At 31.8% G+C, this 16710-nt stretch overlaps 1 protein-coding gene across 3 annotated transcripts in view; it reads left to right on the forward strand.

Moving 5' to 3' along the window:
• Positions 1-16710, forward strand: part of Oseg1 (intraflagellar transport protein Oseg1) — a 142774-nt gene that overhangs the window by 64540 nt on the left and 61524 nt on the right. For all 3 annotated transcript variants that reach the window (XR_004757012.2, XM_035351497.2, XM_085808392.1), the window contains exons 13-17: positions 13-132; positions 451-569; positions 6659-6812; positions 11641-11796; positions 12169-12335. Coding sequence is in view for 2 of the 3 variants with exons in the window: in XM_035351497.2 (XP_035207388.1) it covers positions 13-132; positions 451-569; positions 6659-6812; positions 11641-11796; positions 12169-12335 (716 nt within the window). In the remaining variant the exon portion in view is untranslated. The remainder of the gene's footprint in view (positions 1-12; positions 133-450; positions 570-6658; positions 6813-11640; positions 11797-12168; positions 12336-16710) is intronic.

The following is a 16710-nucleotide window of genomic DNA, read 5'->3' on the forward strand; positions in this document are numbered from 1 at the left end:
TTATCCTCTTAGGAGCCGAACGCAAATAGTGTAGCATGGAACAATCAGAACGAAGATATGCTGTGTTTCACTGGTGCTGGACTGATAAATATCAAAGTGGAAAATTTTAATGTGCAACAGCAGAAATTTCAGGTATTTATGCATGGCCGTTTTAGGTGTATCAGAATTTTCTTAATGTCATTCTTTAAGTTGTCTAAATAAAATATTTTGTAACAAAATTTTATGTCACTTGCTTTAGTCTTTTGTAAATATTAATCACATGAAAACCAGGCTAACAGTTGCATAAGAGATTTGACATTTTTCATTAGAAAATAAAGTCACATTATTACTGTAGATCATCATATTTTAACAGAAATTAGTTTAGAGTTTTTATTCCCATACCTTTGAATACCTGATATTTATTTAAATACATTATACATTGCATAATAGATGATATTTAATTTTTAACAGGGTTTTGTAATTGGATTCTGTGGAGCTAAAGTATTTTGCTTGCATTTTAATTCTATTTCAACAATTGATATTCCATTGTCTGCATCTATGTATCAGTACATCGAGAAAAAGATGTTCAAGTGAGCATTTTTCTATTTTATTACTTTATATCTGATATCGCATTTTAAAAATTGTGTCAAAAATAAAATTCTCACCAAATTTCATCTATTCATCTGTTTATTTGTATACACTGTTCTGTCAATTATGTGCTGTGGGTTGCTACAAAAATAGTTATGTCAGGTTTGAAATGATACAATTACAAAATAAAGTGAAGAAAAATCTTCCCAATAAGTTCTATACTCAAGGGAAGGATTAACATGCAGTATCATAATTTTTAAATGAATGTATCAGACAACATGCACATCAGAGAACTTTTCACACCATTGAATCTAAAGACTGCCAACTTAATGCATTGACCAGCAGATTTTATCTTTTGGGGCTACTTTAAACATTACTTCTTTTGTGACAGTGTCTAAACCAATGACATTGTCACAAAATTTAAAGAATTGGAAATTTGAAATTCTCATCCATGAATTCATCTTTCCTGTTGAGTTGTGTGTGTATATAAACATATAAAAGGCAATAAGACATGGTCTTTAGGCATATCTCTATCTTGAGGACAGGATGGTTGATCACTGCATTTGAAGCATGTGAACCTGTTTTCTTCATGTAATTTTGAGATCTAATAGCTGTTTCATTCATTATGAATTTTATTTTTTGCTAATTTTTTGAGTCATATAACTTCAAACTTAATTACTACTGCACCCTTTTGATACTCTTTGTAGATGGTATGTCATTTGGCACCAAAGCAAGTGAATATGGAGAGCGGTTAAAAATCGGTACATGTTATTTTGCTAGAAACTGCAACACAACCCTAGCCGCGTGAGAGGGAGTCTTGTCGTGCAGCAAGAAGGGTTACAGCTGAAAACATCGGCGAGAAAACAGCGCAAGGTGAAAACGTCGTGGTACAAAACATCGTGGTACAAAATAAAGCGGTTAAAAAACTTCGCAGTTCAAAAACATCGTAGTCGAAAATGTTGTGCTAAAAAATAAAGCACCTGCAGTTTTTTTCCGCTTAATATATAAGGCCTTATACACTTGTTTTGTATATATTTCATAATTGCTCTTAAGATTTTTCTCATCTATATTATTCTGTTTATTTACTCTTAAATCAGTATTAGGTCAAAATTACATTAACAATCTTTATTGCTCATATATTGGGTCGGCTCAGAAATAACAACTCTCTGATTTTATCTAATAGTCTCTATAGTAGTGATTCTTATCCTTTTATGCTTCATATAGTCCTTGAAATGATTGTGTAACTGGAATAATCCCTTTTCTGTAGGTAGATAAAAGTTCATTAATAATGTAACAATGTGAATAAACTAATGACCTGTGAGGTCAAGAATTTTGTGCATTGAGCTGTAAAATTTGAAATAAACTTTTGAATTTTGAAAAATTTGAAAATTTGAACTTTTTTGCAAAGGAACTGAAGTATCACTTTAGCTCATAGGCTATGGCTTAAAGAATTTACTTTTTAATTATATATATATATACATATATTTTTTTAACAAAAATGTATATACGTAAAAAAGAAAATTTACAGTTAAAATAATGTGCAAACATATAAAAGAATTAATTTTCGAACTAATTTACAATATCATTTAAATTCAGATTGCATAAGTAAATCAAGTGCAAAACCAAAACATGAAAATAAATTCACCAATTTAGTAAATTAAAATTAATCTAAATTTTTTTTTTTAAATGCATATGTGAATGACTGTTGAGCAGGCAGGAGACAGACTTATCAAGGGGAAGTTGCCTCCTAACTCTTCAATCATTCAATTCGTGTTTCCTCATTCATGCAAGCAAAGGTAAAAGTCAAAACCAAAAGTAGGGAAGAATGTTCAAAAAGAAGTACCAACTAAGTGGTACCTTGAGTAATTAGCAATTAAAATTAAAGGTATAAAGGAAAATACCGATAATGAAGTATTTTGAGAAAGAAGAAAAGTTTAGTATTAAATTAAACTTTTTTTTTAAATTAAATTTTCCAGAAAAATTAATTTAGAAACCAATACATTTTAAAAACACTTGTTTACAGAAACCTCCTCGACACGAATATGCATATTAATCAAAAAGAAACTAAAAAAGAACTATACAAATTAATATAAACCAATAAGTAACGTAAATATATATATATTTACTAATGAATTATTGAGTATATTATCTCCTTTGAGAAATATAGTAGACTTTTAGTTGAATGAAGTAACTTATAAGTATTTAAAAATAAATATTGAAAGCTTTGTTAAAATGAAACAACAAATACAAATCATGAAAATAACTGAAAATGGAAACTTTAAAAAAGTGAAAGAGTAATCAATTAAACAAATAATTACCCTCATTGTTTGGAAATTGCTTGACTTTTCAAGGGGAGCAAACCAACCCCAATTAATTAACAAGAATTAATAAATGTGACGGTGTTTCATCTTTTACACAAGTAAGAATTATGATGCCACACTGGTATTAGTATATTCAGTTGAGTTTAAGCTGAGTAGGTAGATTTTATTAATTAATTTTATGGCCATTTGTGTATACTATGTACATTTCCTTTTGTACATTTTTTGTACATTTAATTGTACCTTCGTATCGTGTAAATATTTTTACCAACATAAATTTAATAATTTTTTGCAAAGACTGCATTTTGTTTATTGTATTTATAAAGATTACTTTGAGTTAACATGATTGAAAAGTGGGGGTGTCAGGGGACACTTTACTCAAGAAAAGTATACCACTCAGTCTAACAATGATATCTCATGGTATTAAAAAATTTTTTAACATAATGGGACTGCTATTTTCATAATGAATTCTATATGGTACATTAACTTATATTGATCTCACTTATAATATACCTAGTTGGCTTAAACTCAGTATACTTAATACCAGTTTGGCATCATAATTCTTGAGTAAAAGAGGAAACACCTTCGCGTTTATTAATTATTGTTAATTGATTGGGTGTTGGTTTGTTCCCCTTGAAAAGTCAACCAATTTCCGATCAATGGTGATAATTATTTGGTTAATTGATTACTCTTTCATTTTTTAAAAGTTTTCATTTTCAATTTTTTCATGATTTATAGTTGATCAAGATTTTTTCAAAAAGCATCTCTTGAATAATTTTTCCTTCTTTCACAAACCAGGCATACGTTAATAGTAAAGCATCATTAGTACTTGACGAGGTTGCTTCATCAATGTAATGAGAAAACTCTGTGAGTTTCAAAAGTTTGCATAAGGAAGTTTTAGCATCTTCAACCATCTCATTAATTTGTCGTCGCACTGTATTATTGCTTAATGGGACATTTTTCATAATATTGGATGCGGCTGAATGGTGTAAAACCATTTCTAAAACTTCCTTAACAGCCGGCAGTATCAACTCTTCACCAATGATATGTATTTCCCCAGTTTAGCAATTAATTTTGATATATTATAAGAGGCTATCAAACCATCGTCGCATTGTTTTGATGACGCTACTAGTAGGCTTGAGACAGCCAGTGCTTTCAGGAACTTGTTCCTGATGTTCGTGAAAAATTACAAATCTTTATTTTGTTTGTCAGGATGGACTTTTTGCAGATGCTCTTGCAAACAAAAATTACCTCTTTAGATAACACTTTGTTACAAAATAAAGACATGGGCAGCTGCAAGTTTGATGAAGAAGGAATGAATTCAAACGTCAAATATGAGAAACTGTATTGACAGCATTTCTTTTTATTAAACGATATCATTGGTGGCAACAAAATATGATGAGGGAAAGGTAACTGTTTCTCAAAATTAATAATTCACGATCACAATAAACAACTAATAAGCACAATTACCTAGGTGACTGGCCAAATAAACAATTAAAGTAAATCGAAGGTGAGGGAAAAGGAAAAAAAAACATAGAAATGAAGCGAATGAAAAGCAACGTAAGAAACACGGAGTATCCTTTGAAAATTCATATTCAAAGGGTACTTCAATGCATGCGCTGTGATTAATGGTGCGTAGAAATAGCTGATGCATGTGCTGTGCTGGTTGAGATCACAGAAAAACTGTAGTGATGAGTTCTTCAAGCTCATCCTACCTAGAATAAAAATTCGCCTCACCATTCTTCGGAGAAGTTGCCTTAGTTTTTTTTTATTCCTGGTACAAATGGCATAAATCGGATAATCAATTTAATAAATTTTTTGGGAGTTTTAAAATTAAGTTCAAATGCCAAAACATGCTCATTGCCCACCAACTGCCCAGAACATGCCCACCGCCCCTTCCACCCAAAACAAGTTCACTGCCCCCAGGAGGTGGTACCACTCTCGTTGAGAACCAATGGGTGCTACAAAGACACAGTCAAGGCCAGTACGGTTCATTATTTTTGGTATAACGTTATTCCAGTGAACCTATATAACTAAGCTGGCGTAAGAGGCATATATATTATTTAGTTAATACAAGCATGCATTTCGCATTTCATAGCATAATAAAGATATATAAAAAGAAGGAGTGGTATTTGTCTTAGCTCATAGTTTCCTAGCATTAATAGTGGTGAGATCTAAAGGGCCATTACTGATCCATGAGGTAGTAAAGGGCTGATGAGAACCGAGTAGATAATCAATTATACAAATGCTATGATCACCCATCTTTATAAGAATCATACCAAATACTTTTCACACATGTTGGCCCAAGTTGCATGTAATTTAATTTTTCTGTTCTAAGGGATTGGAATTCACAGACTAGCAATTAATATTCTGAAAATGATAAATCTGCACTTGCAGTGATATCCAGTATTCTCAAATTGCATGTTCTTTCAGTGTGTGTCACTGCATGCTGTGCATGAATCTGCTTATGGCTTGTAGGTTCATTGTTATAAAATCTTTGAAAAATCTTTAATCATTACCAGTCTGCTTTCGTATTGCATGATGAGATCTTGTAAATGCAATAAATTCCTAAAATTGTTATGTATTTTCAATGCATGAAGAGCAAAAGCATATTACTGATGTTAAATAAAATGTGGAAGGGGCAGAGGGGAATGGTACCCACTTTATTTTAACTGGTTTTTATAAATTTTGATTTGGTTTAAGTTAAAATAAAATATTTTACATAATTTTTTACGACTGAGTAACTGCAAGGAAATCTGGGTTATAAGAAATTCTTGGATACTATACTTGGAAAATTAGTTCTTGGATGCGAACTAATTTTCTGGTGCCATCTAGTGTTCTATGTGTTTAATGTTATTTTGTACTGTGATAGTTAACTCTCCAAGACTATGAAAATTGGATATAATTAACTGTATAAATTTCTTCGACTGAAAGATTTCTTTTCGTATTTTTCCCAGAATAGCTGCAAGTTTTAACCGATCAGTTACTAACTCTTGATATCATCTTTATTTAGGATATTAGGATCCTTAATCCATCCATTTCAAAAGCACTTTCATATTATTTTTCTTTTTTATCTTCACTCCACTTTTCTTTATGTTCTAAACAAAGGTTTAATAATCCATAAGGATTCGTACTGAGCCAATAATTTATATCACTAGGGTCCAAACAGTCCATATTAGACATAAATTTGAGGGGAAAAAAGGTGGAGTGGTGTTATTCTTAAATTTATGAAATAAGTAAATAGGAATAAAAAGTAAAATGTATTTCTATTTTCTTATCTATAGCTGTATATATGTTTCAGAATTAATTTTCTGTCTACAAAGTGTTCAAAGCAGTCCATGTTGCAAGGGAGTTAACCGTTACTTCTCTGTTCATTATTTTTCCAAAATGAGATGCATGTTTTGTACTCTTAGTGAAGAACTTTTTATGAAATAATTTTTTAAAAAAATTTTACATTAAATTATATGGTTCTTCAGGTTTTAAAAATTTGAAAAGTATTTGAGTCAAGTGTTCCAATACCTTTATTACATAAGAACTGGGCTGCAGAATTTTCTTTATCTTCAGTTTGGTATTATTTGCTTCTTTGTATTACACCTGTGCTAACCTATTCATAAAGTTTTCTGTTCCCTTTAATGTGTACCTTTGTTGCATAAGAGCTGTAGCGTTTTCATTATCTTCAATCTGCTATTTGTTTCTGTGTATTAAACCTCTTCTAACCTGTTTATAAAGCTTGCAGTTCCCTTAAATGTGCATCTTTCTGAATGATATTACAGTAAAGCATATTCTGTTGCATGCCTGGGAGTTACTGATGGAGACTGGAGGGCTCTAGCTGAAGCTGCAATACAGAATTTAAGCTTAGATGTGGCTCGACAAGCTTTTATCCGTGTGAAGGACCTTTTGTTTCTGAAGTTGATTAAATCATTGGAAGTATGTCTGATTTAAATACACTCTGTGTAAGATTTAAAGAATTATCTTCATTTAATACTAAAGAAAATGTTTCTTTAGTACTAAATGAAGATAATTCTTTAAAAAAATTAACATTGTTAATGGAAATCTTTCTTAAAATAGGCTATCTTTAAATTTTATATGTTCGTACTTTTTTAATTTAGATGCCAGAAACATCTTAAAGAAGTAAGTGGGATATATTATTTGTAATAGAAAAGTATGAATTATTGAAGTCTAATTCAAGTTTCTTTTATTGTAAATGACACTATGTTCATTTCACTAGCCATTCTAATATGTTTTCTTGTCTTTTCACATCCATGCCAGTGGATACTCTCAGTTCCATAATTTACTTGTATTAAATTAGTGTTAATTATACTATTATAATAACAATTTGAATGTATTGCTATACCTAGGAATTCAAAATGAAGTTATCTTAAACTAATGATAGAAATAAAAAAACAATGTAAACTGTTAATATTGGCATATATAATTATGAGAAGTTGTACTTTTAGCTTAATTAATTTGTTGAGTCCACTAGAGTAACTCCTGTGTGAAAACTGTAAGAGTAGTAACTGCACAGAAGAAGGGTTAAAAGTACCCTTTATTAACTTTTTAAAATTTACAATGTGTTATCTCGATGCTAACAAACTATGCCTCTGCTTGGATGATAACTGAAATCAAAGAACTAATAAAGATCTGAAGATATGTACAAGTTGCTGAACTAAACCACAGGGCTCAGAATAATTCCTGTTTCTTAAACCCTCGTCGAAAACTAGTGGCAGCAAGTAAGTGTAGTTAACTTATGCAAACCACCAATAGCTGCTGTCAGCAGATGCTTAAGCAACAGAGGTGACAGCAATAGTCTAACTCTCCTCTCTTTCATACTGAACCTCGGTTTTTAAACTCTTTCTTCAAGGTGCAATTTGCATTGTTTCATGTATGCTATCAAATTTAAATATTCTGGTACTGAAAATTAGGGGAATGAAGGCCTATAGGAAAGAAAACTAAATGAAATAAAACTGGTTATTTAAAATGAATATAAATCCCTACAAATTAAAAATATTCCGGAGATCATTTTTATGAAAGCAAATATAGTACAACTGTAATTTTATTTTTTTTTTTAATTTTTAAAACAATATTTGTTGTTTAAATTCTGAAATCAGATTGAAACCATAATATACAAAGTAATTTTGCAATTCATTCATTATTAATAAGAACATCAAAATTGCATTACTATTTTTAAATTAAGGCAAAAGTTAATCTCAAATTGTCATTGGTTTAAGAGGAAAATTATGCATTTTAAGGCAAATAGTTACAGATCCTTTTTGAAGAGAGAGAAAGTTTAATCTGAAGAGGATTTTTGCCATAGTTTGAATTTGAAATTCCCATGCTCCCTTTCTACATAAATATGGATATTTATTTTATTTAGAAGAATACACACTAAACATTGAGAATGCACCAAACGTTTGCTAGACAAGTGCAGCGTTCAGATTTAACAATCTGGTCTAAGTGCAGTTACATTTTTTATTTCATTGACCTGATAAATAACTCCAATTATGACACTTATATGAAAACCTGAAAATAAAAACTTAAAATATGCGAAGCATTTTAAATGGATAGTTGTAGACTTCAGGAAAATTTACACGTTCAGTAATAATTTCTTTTATAAAACTATGACATGAATTGTTAATATTTATTTGCATGACCTTTAGCTCGTACAATAGCCTCTAAGCACTATGGTTCTGATTCCATAAAATTTGAGATGTGTTAGAAGATACATTATCCCATTCTTCTATAAAGGCATATTTCAAGTGACTTTGTATTTATGTTTTTGAGTATCTGTTTTTTTTTTTTAGACTAGATATCAAACTTTCAGCAACATTCTTATTGCAGTTGGGCAGGGCTGTAAAATTATCATTTATTCGGTCAAGATTCTTCTAAAATGGAGTATATGCTTTGGGTTATGTTAAAACCAACTTGATAACATTTTCTTTAAGGTTTTCCTTCTGAACTGTGCTGTAATTTCAGCATATGAGCATTTAAAATAAATTGATTAAAAAATCTTGTGGTGATTGATGTTAGTGGGGAAGGAGTACAAGACCCTTGGATTATGTTCCTTGAGATACTTTTAGTCTGAGATGGGGTTTAAGCAGATAGCACTCATGTGTATTTCCTGAATGAAATAATTTTCGTTAATGTGTCCAAATAAACCGTACAGGGCTCATGATAAAAATCAATGAAAACAAACTTTCTCACTCCACATGTTACATCACTCAATACATTTATATACAACTGTAGATCATTCTAGTATATTTAAATAATTGTTTGGATGAAGGGTTGTATTCATCTCCAAATAGTGCAAAGTCCATCACTTCCAAATAATATTAACAATCTCATACCTGCAGATTATTCTTTTCTGGAAGTTATGAGTATTAACATATTCTATTTACCTCTATTCTGAAAACTGATCATGATTTCCTCGACCAGTTTTTCAGACATCGTAACCAGTTTATGCCGAATTGTGGAGTTTTCCACCCAGTGACAGGGAATGTCATATAAAGCTCTCGCTTTGTGACAAATTTGATTTTTTTTTTTTAATCGTAGAGATTTACCTCTTGGATATTTTTAGCAGAGGAAATTCAAATTCCACTGTGTATGCTAGTGTGATCCCTAGCACTAGCATTTTTTGATCCCTAAATTATTTTATAATACAGTATGTAATCAATCCCTAGAAGCAGTCACTTCTTTTGGCCTAGTTTATTTTTAAAATCTCCTTTTTCAGTCGTCTTTGTTTAAAAAATAGCAAAATCTAAACTAGTTTAAATTTGTTAAATTGTATTCTAGTATACACTGGTGTGCAAAAATTAAGGACGAAGTTGAAAAATTAGCATATTAGCTGAACGAAGAGGCAGAGCGGACAGAAAGACCAATCAGGAGATTAAGTAAGGTAATGTACGGTAGCACATGCGCAGATATGCAGGTAGACGTAATGGGGGAGTGTCTGAGTAGTATAAAGCATGTTGTCGGTCTAAGATCAGTATTTCTGGCAAAGAGATTGCACGCCATATAGCAGTTAAAATCACACCGAGTTGCTGCCTCAGCGAGAAATGGCAAATAATCAATCTGTTAGACGACATCTGCATGCTTTTACCCGAGGTCGAATCATTGGGAAGTTGGAAGAAGGCCGCAGTGTGACAAGTGTGGCTGCAGAGTTCGGAATTGCTCACAGCATCGTTTCACGACTTTGGAGACAATTTCAAACTACAGGAACAGCTATCCGGGGGTTTAGTAGTGGCCGTCCACGAGGAACCACACCCGCAGATGATCGGTATATTGCCTTACAGGCCAGAAGAAACAGGCGGCAGACAGCGGGAGAAATCGCTAGACACACGACACAGGCGACTTGACGACCAATATCGCGTTTTACCGTGGCCAGAAGACTGCACGGTGGTGGTCTGTTTGCACGATGCCCTGTACAGTGTGTACCTCTAACGCCTGCCCATCGGAGAAGGCGTTCTCTGTGGTGCTGGGAACACCGGAATTGGAGAGACAATGAATGCGGACGAGTACTCTTTACAGATGAGAACACATTCAGTCTGAGTAGTGATTCTCATCGTATACTCATCTGGAGAGAATGGGGAAGCCGCAATCATCCCTTGAACATCATTGAAAGGGACAGGTATGGAGGTGGCGGTGTTCTCATTTGGGGAGGCATCATGCTTGGTAGCCGTACAGACCTTCACATCTTCAACGCAGGTTCAGTCAACGGGACCCATTATTGTAACGAGATTCTTCTTCCATATGTGCGTCTTTTTAGAGGCGCTATGGGTCCACAGTTCCTTTTCATGGATGACAATGCACCATGTCATCGCACAGTAGCTGCCGAACAGCTTTTAGAGAGTGAGGATATTGAATGTATGGATTGGCCGGCACGATCTCCGGATCTCAATCCCATCGAGCATGTATGGGATTTTCTAGGCAGACGCTTGGCAGCTCGTACCTTACCACCAGTAACGATTCTGGAGCTTTGATTGGCGCTGCAAGACGAATGGGCAGCAATGCCTCAACATCTCATTGACACCCTCATTCTCAGCATGGGCAGACGCTGTGAAACCTGCCTAGCAGTCAGGGGAGATCATATCCCCTATTAAAGACCGGATGTTTCTTGCTGGACACCCATCACGGGGATGTTTCGGCCTTCAGTCGCATTGCGCTCCATGCTACTTTTTCAATAAAGCTTCTTTTTATGCCTCTGATTTCTCTTTAGTAAGTGTTGCTTACATTACTCATGTCCTTGCATATTGGGGATCTTACGGTATTAAATGTGTTGATTTGGAAAGCTTTTGTACAAAGTTATATTGAAAAAACCGTCTCGTCCTTAATTTTTGCACACCAGTGTAAGTTTGTTAAGTAAGTTAAGCTGATTTTGCAAAACAGTATTCATTATCGCTATTTCACATATATGTAACATTTTCTACTTACCACTCCATTGTGATTTAACAAAATTATTTTAAAACTGAGAAGGCAGTTCGTTCAAAGGGCAAATTTTCTGACAAATGAAAACTTTTTGTCCAAATAAATATCCTTACTTCCTAACTCAAAAATTAAGTATTTTCAGGAAAAATATTACATCATTTGAATATTTTTGTTTCCCGAAATGCTTTCTCTTTGATTTGCTTTGCATTTATATGAAACTGATTCACCCTTTTCATGCTAATTTCCTTAATTTTCTGGTGTCCAAAAAGTGTCAGTTGCATCTTATGCTTTGTAAAGTGTTCATTCAACTCTTTCAATGTAAAATATTTTACAGGTTCGTAGAAAAAGCGAATCTGATTACTCACTGATAGGAGATGTGTATGCATACCTTGGAAAATTCAATTTAGCAGCCAGTGTTTACCAAAAAGCAAATGCTGAAGGCAAAGCTTATATGATGTATATTGACTTACGTATGTTCGATAAAGCGCAGGTAAAAGCTTTTTCTCGCACACCTTCTTTTGAGAACTCTCTTATGTGCTTCTGTATTAAACTCACATACTATTATTAAATCAGCTAGTTTTTAAAATTTATTTTAATAATGTGGGATACATTTTATTCTTTTCCCATTGTGGAAACTCCCACAATGTTTAATTTTTACTGTGTTGACATTTCTCTGAACAGGTAGTAAAAATGCAAGCAATGAAATATGACTAAAATTTTATTTTACTTCTTAATATTACTGTTAAATATGGCAATTAGATATGTGTGCTAAATGAAAATAATAATTTCGCCATAAAGATTATACTATTAAGTATTTAAATTCTTTTGGCTATATTATTGCATATTCTTAACTTATTTTTAGGAATTTCTTTCAACTTCTGATGATCAAGAAAAAAGAAGTCTTGTGTTAAAGAAAGCTGAATGGGCAAAAACTATCAGTGAGCCTAGAGCAGCAGCAGAAATGTATCTGTCAGTTGGGGAAATAGAAAAGGCTGTGGAATTAGCAGCTGAAAATAATTGGGCTGATATGTAAGCTACGAGTATTCATAATTTGCATTTTAAGTGTTCTTTATAATAATGTTCAGGATAAAGCTTTTAATTACATTTGTTTTTAGGCTGGGATGGGCTTATCATTTGCTAAACTTTACTAACTTCTTATTTGCTAATGAATATTTCTGCAATTTATAATCATTTCAGAATATTTTAATAACATTTTAAAATTTATATTGAAAATAAATAAAACATTAAAAATTGTCTTCAGTATCTAAATTATGAATCAAGTTTTCTGGAGAAATATTTGTGAGAAATAAAAAATTGCATTTTTCATACTTGGTAGAAATTGGGGGCACCAGAGTTTTTATTAAATTTCTCCGAAACTGTTTAAATCATAATAAAACTAATGACACCATTTGATGCATAAATGTCTGTAGATTTCAAATTTCAAGCAGGGATGTAATATAAATACAACATTTTTGGAGAAATATGAAAAAGAATTAAGAAATCAGATTTTTCACATCAAGTGAAAATAAGGAACATTCATATTTTATTTAAATTTCTCACAAACTATTCATGTCAGTTTAAAACAAATGACAGTTTGACTGTGAAATGTGTATACATCTAGTTTAAATGCAGCAGTTTTGGGAGGATGTGTGAGAGGATTAAAAATTTGTATTTTTTATGTCTAACTAAAATTATGGATACTTGCATTTTTGTAAAACTTCTCGCAAACTTTTTAAATCAGATTTAGTGCCATTGTTTGACACAGAGATGCAATATAAAGACAACAGTTATGAAAAAATATGCCTGAAAAATAAAAATTGCTTTGCTATCTTTTTGCAAATTTCAAGTATTACTTGGCAGCTTTTGCATGATGGTGTTTCAACATTTTAGGTTCTCTGAAATAAGTGTGATAATTTTACATTTTTAGAGAATTACAGGTTACTTCTCTGACTTCTGCCTGGTTCGTCTAAGTAAAGCACTGTGAAAAACCATTTTGAGGTGTATAAATGTTAAAGAGAAAACTGATATTTGTCATGTACTCCTTCCATCCCCAAATATAGTATACGTTTGAAAATGTTGTGAAGTTTTATCAGCAATAAATTATAATCAAATGTTCTTGTGGGTAAATTCATATGTTAGCAAAACAACTGAGATATAGTAGGGTAGCATTTGATTTTGCTGTGTCAAAAATGTCAACAAAGTTGTGTGTTGTGACTGGAAAACTGTAACTCAGGACTTGCCCATGTTAAAAGGAAGGGGATGGGTTTGCTTATGAGTGTGGAAGGACAAATTTCACAAAGCTAGAGCAGCTTGATGAAATTTGATGATTTGATGTTGCTAGATGAAGAGCTCTATGAAAGCAAAACTTTCATCATCAAAGTTGTGATTATTATGGCTGTTGTCACATGAACATGTTTAGATCCACATTGCAAACAGAAATTTTTATGGAAGAATTGTTATATGGTTCTTTGTTTATCAAGAACAAATGAAGTAAAACTCAAGAAATAGACCTAAAGGTATCTTGGTAAGAAAAAATGTGGAGTTCACATAGAGAAAACTTTCATGAGATTCATCATATTTAAAATATAGCCAAGAAACATCATGAACGCCAGTTACTAGGTTTAGTGTGTTCCCATGAAGCCCTAGAGAAGGCTGGGTCTTACATCTGTTGAACTACATTTATACCTTAAGACTTGCTCAATATTAATTACTGTGAACATATTCAGTAATTTTTGATAAAAATAAATTCTAGATGTATACCATATTTTTAAATGAAGGGAGTATCACATTTCTACATTATTCTGATCACTTATGTTTTATTATTAGATGTTTTTGCATTTTAAAATGTTTATGCTCAATTTAAAATTATCTCTTTTTTCTTTTTTTTTTTTCCTACATTATTCTGATCACTTATGTTTTATCATTAGATGTTTTTGCATTTTAAAATGTTTATGCTCAATTTAAAATTGTTATCTCTTTTTGTTTTTTAAACTCTTTTACTTGTAAACATATTTTTGATAATAAAGTTTTTCTTATTATACACTGTTGTCATATTTGAACCCCAGTTTGAAAATACGAAATAAAATGCCACATCAGATAATTACAATATCCTTAGGTACATGGTCTCATTTTTGTTAGGTATTACTATACTAAATATTAATTTTTTGTGTGATAATGTGTAGTTAACTGCACAGCTTGCTGAACATTTATAGAGAAAATAAATGATACTCTAATGTATTGAGTTGGCAAGAAAGTAATTTTTGTTCACACAAATAGATAGCGTTATGTTCATTTCGTTATTCTTCTATCAATCTTATATTTTTGTCTTCAGAGATCTGGCAGCAGACACTTCTGAATTACTATAGAAGGAAATTCCATCTATTTTTATTTACAACTGTTAGTTTGCAGTCAATTAGAACATGGTATAACATAAAGGTATGAAAGCAGCTGGGGCTCACAAAAAGATATTTGAAGTTAGACATGTGTCAGAATTGGTTTAAAAAATTTCATTTGGGAAATTTTTTACTTGAAAGTGACCAGTCTTCTGGCCAACCTTCTGAAATTGACAATGGCAAAATTAGAGCCATAATTGAATCTAATCGTGATATAACTGCAAGAGATTGGGAAAAAGGTTAAATGTGTCATACACAACTATTGAAAATCATGTAAGATGTCTTGGACTCATTAACAACCTTGAAATTTTGGCTCTACATGAATTGAAAGATATTCACTTAATGCAAAGAATCAATATTTGTGACACACATTTTCAAACATAATCCAGTTAACTCTTTTTTGAAACAAATTATCGCTAGTGAGGAAAAATTAATCATCTACAGCTACATTAATTGGTGAAGATGATAGTCCAAGCATGATGAATCAGCGCAAATCATATTGAAAGCTGAATTGCATCAAAAAAAAGATCATTCTGTCAGTTGGGTGGGATAACAAAGGTGTTGTGTAATTTGAGCTGCTTCTAAGAAATCAAATAATTTACTCGATGTTTACCGCCTACAACTTATGAAATTAGAGGCAGCAGTCAGAGAGAAAAGACCAGATTTGGCAAATCACAAAAGAATCATGTTCCACCATGACAATGTGAGGCCTCGCAACATATACAAAATTTCTGGAGCTCAGTTGGGAAGAAGTGATGTTGCATCCCCCCACATAGTACCAACCTTGCACAATTGGATTATCATTTATTTCAAAATTTGCAAAATTTCTTAAATGGTAAAAATTTCAGCAATAACGATGACCTCAAATTACACTTGGTTGAGTTTTTTGCTGCTAAAGATCAGTTCTTTCAGTGTGAAACTATGAAGTTACCATAAAGATGGCAAAAGGTCATCGAACACAATGGAAGATATTTGGCTGATTAAAGATCCTCTTTTGTGTAGAAAAAAGTGAGTTAATTTTGCAATAAAAAATTGAAATTACTTTCTGGCCAACCCGATAATAACAACAATAATAATACTAATTTATAATACTGTTTATTTCATTAACTGTTATTATTTTCATGCAAGAAACCTGAATAGTGTAGCTGATATTTCAACTACAATATTTCTGAATATTTATATATTGTATTTTGCTGCTACTTTCCTATTTACTGTTTATTATTTGAAACTCTGCAATATGTTGATTACTTTTTCCTTTACTTTTATTCAAATCTTGCCATTGATATCAAATGCAAATTAAAATTTTAAACATTCTTTCTTTAACTGATTCTCTATTTAATGTGAATTTTGGTTTTCTTTGCTTTGTAAATACTGCAACTTAATATGAATTGCCTGCACATTCTTAATAATTGCACTGTTTGACAAAGAAATCTGTGACATGAATGTCAGAATATGTTTAAATTTAACTTCTTTATAAATTGTTATACTAACATGGATTATATGAAAATAAGGTGGATATATCTTTTAGATATCTAGCTATCGATCGATAAAGGAGTTTGAGTATAAGGGGTCAAATCCTGACTACAATTAATGCAGAGAAAATTATTTTATATTACCAATAAGTAGAATCTACGGTACATAAAACCTTTAAAGTTTTAATTTTGTTGAATTTTACATTTTTTAGCATTATAGTAATCTACTACATTTTAAGAAAACATTATGCTGTTAATTAGATTGCATCAAGCAGAGTCTAGAAAACATGAAATGTTTTTACTGCATTTATATCAAGATAGAGACAGCATATATCAGCCTTATTAAAACTTCAGTGTAGCATATGGTTTTCCTCCTTGAATTATGCAGTTCTTACACTAACTGTTCAAGATGTTTACAATAGTGTTAATTAGTTCTTGAAGAAATATCCCACATTCTTCCATCTGCATAACTCGGAGCTCTTAGACAGTTCTATCACAAGAAGATCAGCTAAAATCATAAATGCCACTAAACAATGGTAG

The sequence above is a fragment of the Stegodyphus dumicola genome, chromosome X1 (genome assembly GCF_044657685.1).
Source record: "Stegodyphus dumicola isolate Sdum_Otavi_A_Nest chromosome X1, ASM4465768v1".
NCBI classification, from domain to species: Eukaryota; Metazoa; Arthropoda; class Arachnida; order Araneae; family Eresidae; genus Stegodyphus; species Stegodyphus dumicola.